This window comes from Triticum urartu, chromosome 3, assembly GCF_003073215.2.
Source record: "Triticum urartu cultivar G1812 chromosome 3, Tu2.1, whole genome shotgun sequence".
NCBI lineage: Eukaryota > Viridiplantae > Streptophyta > Magnoliopsida > Poales > Poaceae > Triticum > Triticum urartu.
Genome location: NC_053024.1, coordinates 55,503,278 through 55,518,979, shown reverse-complemented (window position 1 = coordinate 55,518,979; position 15,702 = coordinate 55,503,278). Strand labels below are relative to the sequence as shown.

The 15,702-nt window shown below is 49.0% G+C and overlaps 2 protein-coding genes across 3 annotated transcripts; both read left to right on the top strand.

Annotated features, from left to right (window-relative positions):
- Positions 1-580: 580 nt before the first annotated feature.
- Positions 581-8,499, top strand: LOC125542796 (cellulose synthase A catalytic subunit 7 [UDP-forming]-like). Of its 2 annotated transcripts, XM_048705969.1 has the most exons (5): positions 581-1,282; positions 5,214-5,312; positions 6,615-6,767; positions 6,864-7,076; positions 7,161-8,499. In XM_048705969.1, exons 1-5 carry the CDS (start codon positions 710-712, stop codon positions 8,337-8,339), a joined length of 2,217 nt encoding a protein of 738 aa, XP_048561926.1. In that variant the 5' UTR covers positions 581-709; the 3' UTR covers positions 8,340-8,499. The 2 variants fall into 2 exon arrangements, with proteins under 2 accessions (XP_048561926.1, XP_048561927.1); XM_048705970.1 differs by lacking the exon at positions 5,214-5,312.
- Positions 8,500-12,350: 3,851 nt separating this feature from the next.
- Positions 12,351-14,150, top strand: LOC125547928 (premnaspirodiene oxygenase-like). The gene is made up of 2 exons (XM_048711662.1): positions 12,351-13,311; positions 13,420-14,150. Exons 1-2 carry the CDS (start codon positions 12,385-12,387, stop codon positions 14,041-14,043), a joined length of 1,551 nt encoding a protein of 516 aa, XP_048567619.1. The 5' UTR covers positions 12,351-12,384; the 3' UTR covers positions 14,044-14,150.
- The last annotated feature ends 1,552 nt before the right edge of the window (positions 14,151-15,702 follow it).

Below are 15,702 nucleotides of genomic sequence, written 5' to 3'. Positions count from 1 at the left end.
AGCACCTTTGCTCTGCATTTAATTAATTTAATTGAGCATAGTCCCCTTTGTGTATCTCACTTGTCAGCATGAGGTGGTGTGAAAAAATCTATACCAATATAAAAAGACCCAAAGGGGCAGATACAATTAATCTCGGCCATCAAATCATGTCAATCCAATGACCTAGATTGCTTCAATGTCGAGCGCTTAATACGTTTAGCGTGCAATTAATTTCATGCCAAATATAGTGCTAATCACATAATAACATGTAAATAATATTCTATTTAATATCCGCATGCACTTAATATATTTCCAAATTAACTTGCATTGCACGTACACATTGACTAGTGAAAATAAGAAGTACACGCGCAGGGATTTGAACTCCATACCTCGGGTACATCCATGCACAAGCAAACCACTACACCCATTACATATCCAAACTAAACATCGAGCGCAAGTTTTATGACTCCCGATAATATTAGCTCTATAAATAAATACGTCTGTATCAGTGCAAAAAAAAATAATTTCAAGAATTAAATATGCACCGAGATATTTCCCGCGTGCTTGCCCATGAGCTATAAAGTCAAGGAAAGCAGCTTGGGCACACTATCTCTTTGAGCGGTTTGGCACTCTGACTCTTGTCTCTTGGACTAGCTTGCCGCCGGCGGCACAAGATTCGCCTTTTCTTCTTCTTGTCCCGTGCTCTGCTGTCCATCGCGCAACGGGAATAATGGCGGCGAGGCCTTCGCAGGACGCGCCGCTCCAGCTCCACACCGTGCAAACGGACCAGCCCCTCGCCACCGTCAACCGGCTCCTCGCCGCCCTCCACGTGGCGCTCGCCGCCGCGGCCATCGCCCACCGCGGCGCCCACGTGATGCTGGCTGCCGACCTGGTGCTCCTCTTCCTGTGGGCGCTGTCCCAGGCGCCCATGTGGCGCCCCGTCTCGCGCGCCGCCTTCCCGTCCCGGCTCTCGCGCCCCGCCCTCCCGGCCGTGGACGTGATGGTGGTCACGGCCGACCCGGACAAGGAGCCCGCGGCGAAGGTGATGAACACGGTGGTCTCCGCCATGGCGCTCGACTACCCGGGCGGTCGGTTCAGCGTGTACCTCTCCGACGACGCCGGGTCGCCGCGGACCCTGCTAGCGGCCAGGAAGGCCTACGCCTTGGCCAGGGCCTGGGTGCCCTTCTGCAGGAAGTACGGCGTGCGGTGCCCGTGCCCCGACAGGTTCTTCGCCGGCGACGATCAGCTCGACCTCGGCGATCACCACCGGCAAGAGCTCGACGACGACAGGCTAAGAATCAAGGTGCGTACATGAATTGATTTGGCAGTAGAATTCCTTGTATGTAGAACTATAAATTTACCGGATTATTTTTCACTGGTATACGTACCATTACGTACCACGGCTTTTGTTTGGGTAGCTCTAGGCAACTTCAAACTTCAAAACATAGTATACTTGTCGACATCAGAGACTATTTGGCTGAATGAGCGTTGCATTTGTCCTCGTTGTCCACGGTCAGCAGTCTAAACTTTGAAAATAACCTGACGTGCATGTACACAACACCCACCAGTCCAGAGTCCTGACTGCTCCGCGTCTACACCGCGCTACTCCTACTCCCTCCGTCCGAAAATACTTGTAATCAAAATGGATGAAAAGAGATGCATCTAAAACTAAAATACGTCTAGATATATTTCTTTTTTTTTATGACAAGTATTTTCGGACGGATGGAGTATTACAAACTTACAGTATTACATACTGTCTCTGTCCAAAAAACCTTGTTCCTTAAATGGATGTATCTAGTAGAGAGACAAGTTTTTTCGGACGGAAGAAGTACTGCTTAACCATCGCACTGAGTTTTCTTCTGGCGCGACATCACACTGATTTATTAGCTGTAACTTTATGTGATCATGTCTTAAAAACCACTTGTCTTGTGTGAATACTGTTAAATTTATTTGTTTGCTCTCGCAAAAAACTATTACTCCATATTTGGTTGCACGAGTATTACTTTAAATATGAAGTGGTTTGCTTGAAACTTCAGTTCATTGTCTAGTTTTGAAACTAGCAAAACATGTGTGCGATGCTGCGCCACAGGCCACACCACGCCACGCGTAGCATGAATCCACACAATAGATCACCGACACGTCTCCCACCAAGGATGGAGGCCAGTAGACAGTCGTAGGCATATGTATGGCTCTGTTTGGTTCGGCTGTGGATTTCTAAAAGCAGCTGTGGAAAAACAGCAGTAGAAAATTTGATGTGAAAAAGATGTAAGTCATTTGGCAAATCAGCTGATACAGCTTTTTCAGATTTTGACCCACAGCGGAATCAGATTTTGAAAATCACATCCTGAGCTGCTTCCGCTTTTGGTTCAGATTTTGACAGCAGATTTCTGTAATCGAATTCTGCTGGGTTCACCCTTTGGTTCAAATTCTGCTGCGCGACAACGGAATCCGTCAATAAAAGCCGAACTAAACAGGGCCTATATAGTCACGTTGGCCCTGTATACACATGTTATTTCGTATCTCAAAATCAACAATGAGAGGAACACAAAGCACAACACAGGCATATAGCTAGCTGGACCATAACCATACGGCTCAGACACATGGTACGTAACAAAGGCATCGAGAGGCAAGTGGGATTCCATAGAATAGCCAAGTCTGTGACAAGTGGTCGAGGCATAAACCTGATAGAATCAAATCAGACACAATCCTAAGGAATCGTCAAAGCTCCCGTGAAACGAATGCTACACATCGGAAAAGAAATTGTGAAGATAAATACTATGAGAATCCTTAGAAAAAAACATGTAAACTCAACTAGGCCGGAAAAGGGACACTGGCATACCCCACCAGCCAGACTAGGGTATGCTCCAGCGCGACCACAATTCTTGAGTCAATCTGATGTTTCAGCTCGGATTTTTTTACCAGTTTTTGTCAGTATTCTCCTTTTAGATGTTTTTCTTTTTCATGTCCTTTTGTATTTAAATTCGTGGACGTATTTAAACAAACCATGAGTACTTTAATAAAATATAGATGATCAATTTCTAAAATTCTTGAACATTAATTAGGGAAAATTTTAAATTTTGTGAATACTTTGTAAAATCTACATTTTTCACCGATATAGTCTTTTTAGCCAGGCGTTGCTGGGGTTTTCCCTATAAGTTTTCTTATATGGGTCCGTCTATGTCACATCTAGATGTGAGATAATATCTCACATCTAAGTATGATGTCAGCATCAGCTCACTTTTTTCATTGTTTTTCCCGTTTGTTGATCATCAAAATTACAGCCTCTTACGCATTTTTCGTTGACGTGCTTGTTGGCCACAGTCCCGCGTTGTGGTTGTGGCGATCCAATTGTTTCCTGTGTCGCATGTGTAGGTGAGCTGCTACGGGCTAGAATCGATCAAATTGATTGCCTGGCTAGATTGAGCAACTAGTACTAGTATGTCCCGTCAAAGAATCGATCAGGCTGCTTGTAGCTAGCTTGTACGTGCACAAATATTTCTTTGTGCCATTTCAAAAAATAATTGAGACAATTAAAAAATGTTCATGCATTTTTTATTTGTTTCGTGCCACAAAAAAATCATGCGCCCAGTGTGTTGCAACTCGGACAAAAAAGGCCGTACCCAGTTACGAGTTGATGATGGACTTGCAAAATTGGGACATAAAAGAAAGTCAGACCCAGGTTGCGAGTTGAGGATGGGCTTATAACTGGGAAAAATATCGGGCCCCAGTTGCGAGTCAATGGTGGCCTTGCAACTAGGAAAAAAAGATTGGGGCCCAATTGCGAGTCAAGGGTGAACTTGCAATTGGGACAAAAAAAGACCGTGTCCCAGTTACGAGTGAAGGGTGGACCTGCAACTAGGAAAAGAAAAGTTAAACCCAGTTGCGAGTCGAGAGTGGACTTGCAGCTAGGACAAAAAAAGGTCCACCCCTAGTTGCGAGTCAAGGATGGACTTGCAACTGAAACAAAAAAGATTGAGCCCAGTTGCGAGTCGTGAGTGGACTTGCAGTTGAGACAAAAAAAGATCAATCCCCGGTTGAGAGTCAAGGGTGGACTTGCAACTGGGACAAAAAAGATTGGGCCCAGTTGCGAGTCGGCTATGGACTTGCAACTCAAAAAAAAAATGTTGACCCTAGTTGTAAATCAAGGTTGGGCTATCAACTAAGAAAAAAAAAGGTCGAGTCCAGTTGTGAGTTGACGGTGGACTTGTAACTAGGACAAAATAATCAGGCCGCATTTGCGAGTCGATGTGGACTTGCAATTGAGACTAAAAAAGATCAATTGCGAGTTGAGAGTGAACTTGCAATTGGAACAAAAATTTTTGGGTCTAAACTTAAAACTAGGACAAAAAAAGTTTCGAGCCCAGTTGCAATTTGAGGATGGACTTGCAACTGAGATGAAAAATGCCGAAGTCCAGTTGCGGGTCGAGGGTGGGGTTGCACTATGACAAAAAAAGATCGCCCCTCGTTGCAAGTTGAGATTAAACTTGCAACTTGGACAAAAAATACAAACCTTGTTTAATGATGGACAGTCAACTAAATGGGGAAAAAGCATGAAAATTTTAAAAGGAAAGATGAAAAGGTGAAAAAAAATAAAAAATCATGATTTTCTTTTTTCGAATTTGAACCAAAAAAACAAAAAAAATTGGAAAAAGTTCACCTGTGGCCACAACAGCCAACGAGGAGGCAACGTACGAGGAGCAACATCAATTGATAGACAACGGCCTACTGCCATGATGCCCGGCGTGAGTGACGCATACAGGAACAAGAACAATCAATAAAAAAAACAAAGAAATACTAATCTTAATGTCTAAATCATATGGCTAGGAAATTAAATGTGAGATAACTATTTCACATCTAGATGTGAAATAGGAAATCTGTTCTTATATAGAGCAACAGGTGCCAACTTTTTTTCCTGGATCGAGAGCGAATGAGGGTGCCCTAATTAGACCGGCCCACCCTAGTGTTATACGGACAATTTATCCTAAGGGCAATAAATAGGAGCCCCCGACAAATTTGGTAAAAGCTCTGGGAACAGTAACCCTAAGATTACCAACAAAATCTTAGTAATAATGTTCTAAGGCAGTACCAACAAAATCGCATGAACAGCGGTGGTGGAGCGCTCATAATGCAACTTTAACTGTGCGAACCCATTCGGAGTTGCGTGGGCCTTTGGGCTGCAAGCCCCGACACCGACGGCATCGCCCTAACATTTATTTTTCCTTCAAATTTTGCAGAATATGTATGAGACGTTCAAAGAGGGTGTCGAGGAGGTGATGAACGACGCAACTCTTTCTCAGAGTTGGACAAAAGCAGATCACGATGCTCACGTCGAGGTAAGAGCATCTTCAAGGACCGCACAAAAATTTGGCGTCCAATAAAAGTTATGGCACGCCTCTTTAGCACTTTTAGTGTGTCGAGACCAACATCGTTTTTGCAGACGCCCAAAAACGCACGCACAAAAAGCACACCGTGCAAATTGTGAAGCGCGCGCAATCCGGAGCCCCCAAAATATGCTGCGCACGATAGCGTTTTTCAGCGCGCGCCCAAAAACTTTTAGCACTACAGCATTTGCTGGAGCTGTGCGGCGCCCAAAAAAACAAAATTTTACGAAAACACTAACGCCCACTCGTGTAGCACTTCTTCAACTCGCCCACACACATGTATCGTCGTCCAGTGCAGTTTGCATGAATCTCGATACGAAAAGGTGGATTTGGTGTGCCATGTAGGACGGGGCTGGTGTGTGGGCATTGGAGAGTTTGCCCACACGCCCCGCACCATGCTATTTGCTAGCTGTGTGTGTGGGCGAACTAGTTTCTGCCCACACAGCCACCACCTAGTCCATGCGCGTGTGGGCGAACTGCTTTTCACCCACACGACGACTCCTACGTTGTGGATGGCAATTGCAGTTACACGAACGTGGCAACTAGGTAAACACACATGGCAACTATAATTCGTTGCTAGACGACAACTGCAGTTGCGCGTACGCGGCAACCAGATAAACACACATCGCAACTGTGATTAACCATATATGGCAATTATGGCTGGACCACACATGATAACTAGATAAACACACATGGCAACTACTGTTTGACCATATGTGACAAGTAGTTAATCATATACGGCAACTACGGTTTGATTACACGTGGCAACTACCATAAATTAGACATGACAACTATAGTTAACCAAAACAGATGGAGTTGCCATGCTTTTACAACTACACTTGCCATCTCGGATAACTACATCTGCCATCCCGGATGGCAACTAAATCGTCATCCCGCGGAGTACCTAATGTAGCTGCGACAGGACGTGTGGACATTCTTGCTTCGTGCCACACGCGCGAGGTGGAGATGGATAGTATTTGTTGGACGTGTGGCACGAAGTAGCTGCGCCCACACGTATGGGCAATTCTCGTGCTCACGCCACACACGATGTGTGGGCTGCCTCGTGCTTACGCCACACATGATGTGTGGGCGGATGGCTAATATACCACACATGTGGCAGTTATCGGTGTCCAAATTTTAATGCGTGGAGTTTTTTTTGGGCGTCTGTTGGAGATGCTCTAAAGCACACAACCGTAGCACACCCGATCAATATATATATATGTCTCTGAGTAATATCCACCCGCACCATGTCAGATCATCACCGATGAGCAAGGGCAAGACAGCAGCCACATCAACTCCGGCGACGGCGACGAGGATGAGGACGCCATGCCCTTGCTGGTCTACGTGTCTCGCGAGAAGCGGAGGTCGTCGACTCACCACTTCAAAGCCGGCGCACTCAACGTCCTTGTGAGCACCTACTCAATTGATCACAACGTACAATCGTGTGTTTTTGCCAGAGTTGATCTTGTCTTACATTGTTCTTGTCCTTGTTGCGCAATGCAGCTCCGGGTGTCGAGCCTGATGAGCAACTCGCCGTACGTGATGGTGCTGGACTGCGACATGTACTGCAACAGCCGGAGCTCCCTCCTCGAGGCCATGTGCTTCCACCTCGACGGCCGCCGCCGCGCCGACCTCGCCTTCGTGCAGTTCCCTCAGATGTTCCACAACCTCAGCAGCAGCGACATCTACGCCAACGAGCTCAGGTCCATCTTCTGGGTACGTAAGAAGACCAATCGACCATGCATTGCATCAGTCATCTTCTCAGAATTTTCAAGTAATCTTGGTGCATGCATGGTGCAGACGCGGTGGAAAGGCTTGGACGGCCTCCGGGGCCCGATCCTCTCCGGCACCGGCTTCTGCGTCAGGAGAGACGCCGTCTACGGCGCCGGGCCGGGCAGCTCACAGGATCAGTTCTCCGGTGTGGAGGTCGGCGAGCTGAAGAGGAGGTTTGGCGTCTCGAATGGTCACATAGCGTCGCTGCGCCGATCCGGGACCGGGAGCACCATTGTTGCTGCAGGTGATGTTCTCCCGCAAGATGCAGAGTTGGTGGCTTCCTGTGATTACGAGACGGGCACCGAATGGGGCGAGGAGGTGGGCTTCTTGTACCAGTCGGTGGTGGAGGACTACTTCACCGGCTACCGGCAGCTCTACTGCCGTGGGTGGACGTCCGTCTACTGCTTCCCGGCGACGGGGTCGAGGCCGCCGTTCCTCGGCAGCGTGCCCACCAACCTCAACGACGCGCTGGTGCAGAACAAGCGGTGGATGTCCGGCTTGCTCGCCGTCGGCCTGTCCAGGCACTGCCCCCTCGCCTCCGCCGCCGCCATCTCCGTGCCTCAGAGCATGGGCTTCGCATACTACGCCTTCACGCCCTTGTACGCCTTCCCCTTGCTCTGCTACGCCACCGTGCCGCAGCTCTGTTTCCTCCGCGGCGCCACGTCGTTCCCAGAGGCAGCTTCGACGCTCTGGTTCGCCGCCGTGTTCGCGTCGTCGTCGCTGCAGCACCTGGTGGAGGTGTCGGTGGCCAAGCGTGGGCTGGCGGCGAGGACGTGGTGGAACGAGCAGAGGTTCTGGGCACTCAACGCCGTGACGGGCCAGCTCTTCGCCTGCCTCGGCGTCGCCCTCAGCCTGGTCGGCGCCGGGGGCCGGGCGGTGGACTTCGACCTCACCAGCAAGGCGTCCGGCGACAGGCTGTACAGGGACGGCGTGTTCGACTTCGCCGGATGCTCGGCGCTGCTCCTGCCGGCCACCACGCTCTGCCTGCTCAACGCTGCAGCGCTCGTCGGCGGGGTCTGGAAGATGGTCGGCAGGGGCGGCAACGTGTCCGGCACCGGCGAGCTGTTCCTCCTCTGCTACGTCGCGGCACTTAGCTATCCGCTGCTGCAAGGGATGTTCCTCAGGCGCGATCCTGCAAGAGTTCCTGCGCGGATCACGGCAGTGTCCGTCGCCATTGTTGCCACTCTGCTATCCTTGTTTGGTTAGGCCGGCCACTTCCACAGAGTTTGAGTGACACCTAAGATACCAGTTCCATCCAAGCTTCCAAATGCGCCACACCAATTTCTTTTCTTGCTAAAATATTTTCTGGGCATATATATATGAGCTGGAAAGAAAATAATAAAACAGAGGAGGACATTTTAGCTCCCGAGCAGCCGAGCAAGTGTACACCATGTGACGAACAGTAAAAAAATTAAAGTAATCTGATTTTATTTACAACAAACGTGTTCATGTGTTCTAACTCCATGTAAATTTTGGTGAAGAACTGATATAGTGGTGATCTGAAAAAAAGTCAGTACTACAAATATTTTTTAGAGAACGGATTTTTTTTTCTCACAGCACCACCACGAATGTCACTTGTTCATGAAAGTTTACACATATGTAATATGTTAGATGCGAAAAAATCTGTTTATTTTAATATTGTATTCATCCATGAGCATATGAGCTCGAGCACATATTGAATTTCCAATAAAACAAAAAGGTTTCCTTTTTACAACATCATACCGTGTGTACAAGTTAGGTATAATGTTGTTGAAGATATGCTCATTTGCATTGACCCAAATAGCCCATGATAATAATTTCCATTGAAAAAGGACACGTTGAATCTATGGAGAGCAACTAGTTAACGAGCGCTCCTTCGGGAGCCCCCAACTATCAGCACCACTTGGCGCGCTCTCAACCATTCGTCACGTGTCGCGCTCTGGACGCTCCTTCCGGATTTTATTTTTTACTTTTCCGCACGCGTTTTCGGCTTTTTAAACGATTTTTTCGGGTTTTTGACGTTTTGGTTTTCCTCAGGTCTTCCTTAGCTTTTCGATCAATTCACTTTTTTTGCGCAAAAAAACTCATTTTTTTCGCGAGAGTCACGGTTTTTCTTCTGCGAGAGGCACAATTGTGCTTTAGCGAGAGTCACGGCCGTGCCTTTTGAAACCGAAAAAAATGTCTTTTCTATTTTTTTTTTCTTTTGCGAGAGTCACGGTTCTGCTTCCGCGAGAGGCATGGTTGTGCTTTCGCGAGAGTCACGGCCGTGCCTCTCGAAAAGGGAAAAACAAAATGCATTTTCTGTTTTTTTTCTTTCGGGAGAGTCACGGTTTTGCTTCCACGAGAGGCACGGTTGTGCTTTCGCGAGAGTCACGGCCGTGCCTCTCGGAAAGGGAAAAACAAAACGCGTTTTCTGTTTTTTTACTTTCACGAGAGTCATGGTTTTGCTTCCGCAAGAGGCATGGTTGTGCTTTCGCGAGAGTCACGGTCGTGCTTCTCGGAAAGGGAAAAACAAAACGCGTTTTCTGTTTTTTTTTTCTTTCACAAGAGTCATGGTTTTGCTTCCGCGAGAGGCATGGTTGTGCTTTCGCAAGAGTCACGGCCGTGCCTCTCGGAAATGGAAATAAAATGCATTCTCTGTTTTTTTTCTTTCGCGAGAGTCACGGTTTTTGCTTCCGCGAGAGGCACGGTTGTGCTTTCGCCAGAGTCACGGCCGTGCCTCTCAGAAACAAAAAAAACATGTCTTTTGTTTTTTTCTTCCATAAGAGTCACAGTTTTGCTTCCACGAAAGGCACAGTTGTGATTCTGCGAGAGGCACGGACGTACCTCTTTCGGAAAGAAAAAAAACCCGTGCTCCCGGTTCGGTTTTCTCGTCCAGTTTTTTTCGTAAAAAAAAGTTCGTCAAAATCTATCAACATGGTATCTAGTTTTGAAGATCTCGACGGGAGGAATCCAACAGCGAAAACAGTTCGAGATTTGGACGCACGGTTTAAGAGATAAAACATTTTGAATAAACGGATCTACGAAAAAAAGGAAAACTCTCAGGTTGCGACAAGTGGCGCGCTACATGTGCACCACTTGTCGCGACCAGGGAAGATGGAGTGTTCTTTGCAACAAGTACTCTTTAATTAGTGATTTCGGAATCTATCTTATAGGCTGACTAGGAGAGTCTTCCTCGTCGCTGTTGACAATCATTTTTTATTAAAAATAGTTCAACAAATTTTAAAAAGTTAATGAATTTGTAAAAAGTTTAGGAAGTTGAGAAAGGTTCAAAAATTTAGGAAAAACTTCAGGAACTTGAGAAATGTTCATGGGTTTGGAAAAAGTTCATGAATTCATGCAATGTTCATGAATTATAATAAAATCTTTACGAATTTGAAAAAATGTCAAACTAAGAGAAACAAAAAACAGGACAAAGGAAAAGGGTAGAAATAAAAAGGGAAAAAATAAAAACCAAAGAAAACCAGGTCTAGAAAAACAAGAAAAAAAAAGAAAACGCCACACAGGAATCTTCTAGAATCTTCCCAAAACCGGAGGAGCTTCCCGCTAAAAACTGCCTGATGGGCTGGCCCAAGCTGGCGCTATAAGCGCTAAATAGGAAGTGGGTGACTAGGAACAGCGCCCATGATGATTGATCAAAAGTAGCATATATTTGGACAAGGTTTGGCAAGCTTTGCAATTTTAGAATAGGCGATCTCTTGTTTGCAAGACTCCATCACCACAAATTTAAGATGCATATAGTTTGGCAGAAAAAAGTTTTTCCGTGTAGCATGGCTATGGTATTTAGTCTATCATGCATAACAAGCCAACCGTTTTTTTTCAAACCATAGTGGAGAGATGCATGTATCCATTAAATAGAAAAAATAGTACAACACCAGATGGCACCACCCCGGGAAAAAACTACAATGGAAACGACCAAAGGATCATCGACACAAGCACCACGGACCATCGACCTAGAGTAGACGGAACACTAGCAACCCAAGCAGGAACTATCAGGAACCACACATAAAATCAAAGGCCATACACTGGAGGAGCTTGCAACATTGGAGAGCACCTACCAAGATAGCAAAAGAACAAGCCATCCAGGATGGCATCCCCACTATCCCAAAAGTGAATATATGATTTCAACCCTACTGAATGTCCCTCAGCCTATCCTACATGGCACACCACATAAACAGTCAATGAAAGTCAAGTCTAGTCGACACAAGTCAAGAAGGTCAACAATAGTCCAAGCAAGCTCCCCATCAGTCCAAGCAAGCCACTAGCGACATTTGTTGTTCTAGTGCGCTGGTCCTTGGGGCCTCAAGACAATGACTTTCTAACTGTCTACTATAAACAAAGTTTGATGTACTTCAATGAGGGAGAGGCGATGATTAATACCTTAAATATTGAAATGTTGCTTGCAACTTAATTTCACTAGATAGCACCCCGCGCGTTGCTGCCAAAATTTATAGCAATGAAATTATATTAAAAAAGTAAAATTAGAATATATGAGAATAATGCCGAACCACATTCTCACCATATGGCCGTAGAAAACCTATAGGTAAATGGAGGGTGGATGCAAGTTATATTGCCTTATGACTCAAGTTTAATTATTTGTTGCTCAAAAGAAGAAGAAGAAGATGCAAAATAATGATGCGGATGACTTGCATGTGCTTGATGGTCAGATGGTGTGGAGAACTTGCATGTGGTGAAAAGTGGATTGGTTGCATGCGCTTGATGATGTGGATGGCTTATGATTTAAACTATGTGGGAAATTTCTGCATAAGCAAAACAAATCTTAACTTGAAAAGTTATGCATGCCACAACTAAATGCAACGTGTTTTAAAATCCGCTTAGAGTACGCTAATGTATGTTGCATGGTAGATGATTCTCACACGTAGATTGGACGGATGCTAGCGAATCAAGTTGGTAAATCTAATGGTATAACAATTTTGATGATGTAAAACCAAGCGTATGCAGATAAGATAATGGGATAATTAGAAGGAGCGGTGTCCAAGTATCTCGTTGTGAGCTGTCACTTCAAGCTGTGCATGCAGTCGGGGCGGATGTCGTAGCAGGTGACCGCAGGCGATTTTGACTTGTCTAGTAGAGATCGCATTGCCATCCGGGCCGGGGTGGTGCCACGGAATGCAAACAAATCGCTCCGGTGCAGCCAAGATGACCACACTCTACGCAAGGCCGCTATAAATATCCAAACCTCCTCACGAAACAACACATCAGCGCACCACGTACGCTTGACGCCGATCGACCGAGCTCCAAGTTAGTGGCCATGGCTGCCGAGAGCCCAGCATATTACTCGCTCCTCCTGCCTCTCCTTCTGGTCGTGGTACCTGCGCTCTACCTGGTGGGGGTGTTCCGCAGCCGCAGGAGGTCGGCCGGCCGACAACGGTTTCCGCCGGGGCCATGGGCGCTGCCGGTGATCGGACACCTGCACTACCTCGCCGGCTTGTCGGTCCCGCCGCACCACGCCATGCGCGACCTGGCTCGGCGCCACGGCCCGCTCATGCTGCTCCGGTTCTGCCAGCTCCCCGTGCTCGTGGTCTCCTCACCGGACGCGGCGCGCGAGATCATGAAGACCCACGACGTGGCCTTCGCGTCGCGGCCCCTCAGCCCGACCATGCAGCTCTTCCTGCGTGGCTCCGAGGGCCTCGTCTTCGCGCCCTACGGCGACGGCTGGCGGCAGCTCCGCAAGATCTGCACCCTCGAGCTCCTCAGCAACCGCCGCGTCCACTCCTTCCGCGCTGTCAGAGCGGAGATGCTGGGACGCCTGCTCCGCTCCGTCGCGTCGGCGGCGTCGGCGTCGGCGTCCGTGAACCTGACCAGGGGGCTGGCGTCGTTCGTCGCGGACTCCTCGGTGCAGGCCATGATCGGCCGCCTGAGGAGCGACGACCGCGACACCCTGTTCACGCTGCTGCGGGAGGGGCTTAAGATCGTACCGGGGATGACCCTGCCGGACCTCTTCCCGTCGTCCCGGCTCGCCATGCTCCTCAGCCGCGTGCCCGCCAGGATCGACCACCGCAACAAACGCATGGCCGCCTTCATGGACTCCGTCATCCGGCAGCATCGGGACAAGAAGAGATCAGCCGACGGCGGAGAGGAGCACGCCGAGGACTTGCTTGACGTGCTCTTGAGGCTCCAGGACGACATGGACTCCAAGTATCCCTTCACCACGGACAACATCAAATTGGTCATCATCGTAAGCTCTCTCCCGAATCCCGATCCTGTCTAGTGTTTACCAATTACCATCACCAAGACTCCTCGATCGAAAGGCGTCAACCAACCATTATTGTTTGCATGCATGCAGGACCTGATTAGTGCGAGCAGCGAGACTACGTCGACCACGCTGGTGTGGGCAATGGCCGAGCTGCTCCGTAAGCCGGCGGCCATGCGGAGGGCGCAGGACGAGGTCCGGCGGCAGCTCGACGGCCACCGCACGGTGACGGAGGACGGCCTCACGGACCTGCACTACCTGCGGCTGGTCATCAAGGAGACGCTCAGGCTGCACCCGCCGGTGATGCTGAAACGGGAGTGCGGCGGCCCGCGGCAGCAGCTGCTCGGCTTCGACGTGCCACAGGGCGCCATGGTGCTGGTCAACGCCTGGGCGATGGGCAGGGACCCGGCCCACTGGGACTCCGCCGAGGAGTTCGTCCCGGAGAGGTTCGAGAGCTGCGGCACGCCGGACTTCAAGGGGGTGGACTTCGAGTTCCTGCCGTTCGGCGCCGGCCGGAGGATATGCCCCGGCGTCTCCTTCGGCCTCGTGCACCTCGAGCTCGCCCTCGCGGCGCTGCTCTTCCATTTCGATTGGAAGCTGCCGGACGGCATGCTCCCCGAGGAGCTGGACATGACTGAGGAGGACGGGCTCATCACGCGCCGGCGGGCCGAGCTAGTGGTGTTCGCTGTCCCTCATGTCCCTGTTACAACAGGGTAGACGTACTCGTATTAGCACCAAAAAAGAGTTTCTTGTGTTTGCACGGTTTGTGTTTGTGGTGACTATCGTGAGCGTTGGGTTTTGAATTTATGATTTTAAATAAATGTCTTGGCTACCGTTGTAAGTATCTGCAGTTTTTATTTTGCTGTTTTTTAGGGAAAGGCATCATGGCAACTTTATTATGAAGAATTGCTAATTGTGCTAAGATAAAAGAGGAGGTTCCCTAATAGGATCTTCAACAACCGTCCAACGCGCGGCGCACTCAAAATCAGAATACAGTGTTGGGTGAGCCAATTTTTGGCGCGCGGCGAGGCGCTGGCTCCAGCGGCCGCTGCAAAATAAAGCGCGCTCGAGCCGCTTGAGCAGGCACGCTATATTTCATCTTTTTTTTCCTTGACGCCTACTATGTGAACTCTGATTCGATACACATTTGGTTATGATAGTACAAATGTGGAGATAGTTTGTCACATAGCCTGCTTCTACGATACAAAATAGTGCGTAGATAGTTCATAGTCTTCTCCTATGAATCTATGATAGATAGATAAAACGAAAAACTGCTACTACTCGTTATTCTCCGACTCGGACTTTCCCTCGATGATGTCCTCTTCCGACGTCTGAGCGTAGGCGTCAAGGAACCACTCGTCGCTGGAGTCCCAGGACGACCCATCTCCTAGCTTGATGTTGAATTTAGCGACCACCTTCTGCGTTCGGTTGTCCTCGCGATAGGCCGCTCGCTCCTCCCTCCTCTCTTGCCTCTTCGCCCTCCTCTCGGCGAAGAACTGTTCCTCGTTGATGATGTTTTGCGGGAAGCGTTGGCGCCCAAGCGCCATGGCTTCCTCGTCCATCTCGGCCAGGCTGAGACGGCGCTCCCGCCTCCGGTTCTCGTGACGATTCTCGTCGGTGATAAACCACGGAGGAGGCGCCAACTCATGTGCCTGCTCCCGCGTCGTCACGTCCGTGAAGTTCATGTCCCAACGGGACCGCCGGAGGCGCCACGCCGCAGCGTCGTACACGCGGGCGCCATCCTGGGCGGTGTCGAAGGTTCCGAGGCCGAGACGCATGCCGCCGCCCGACCGAATCTCGGTGGAATAGGTGTCGGACGGACGCACGCGGACGCCGCGGTAGCCTGAAGCTCCCCGGCGGCGAGGCGGTATGGTGGCGCGGTGGTGGCATGTCGGCGGCGAGGAGAGAAAGCGGTAGAGGGAGCGACAGAGGGCACTGCAATTTTATAGGCGCGCCGGACGTGGTGCGCCAAATCTAGCACGCGAGCTGCCGCCTTTTCCTGCGCGCGCAATCGTTTTTTGCCTCCGCTGAAGCGCGCTAAAATGTCCCGCGCGCTAAAATGCCATATTACCGCGCGCGCGTCTTTTGACGCGACTATTGAAGATGCTCTAAAACAATGATCGAATTTGGCATAAAAGTAATAAAAACCTCAGAAATACAAGCTAAAAGATGCGCAACTTGATTGGCTTCCCTAAGACAATAATCGAATTTGACATTGACAAGACCTTGACATAAAAAGGACCATTCTTCATAAACAGCAGCTTGCTACGCAAAAGATGTGTTTAGTTGGTCGCACCCCTTTTGATGTATTTGCATCTCTGTCTGGTTAAGTGAATACATGCCAAAAATCATGTTCATCACATGGTTTGGTTGCCA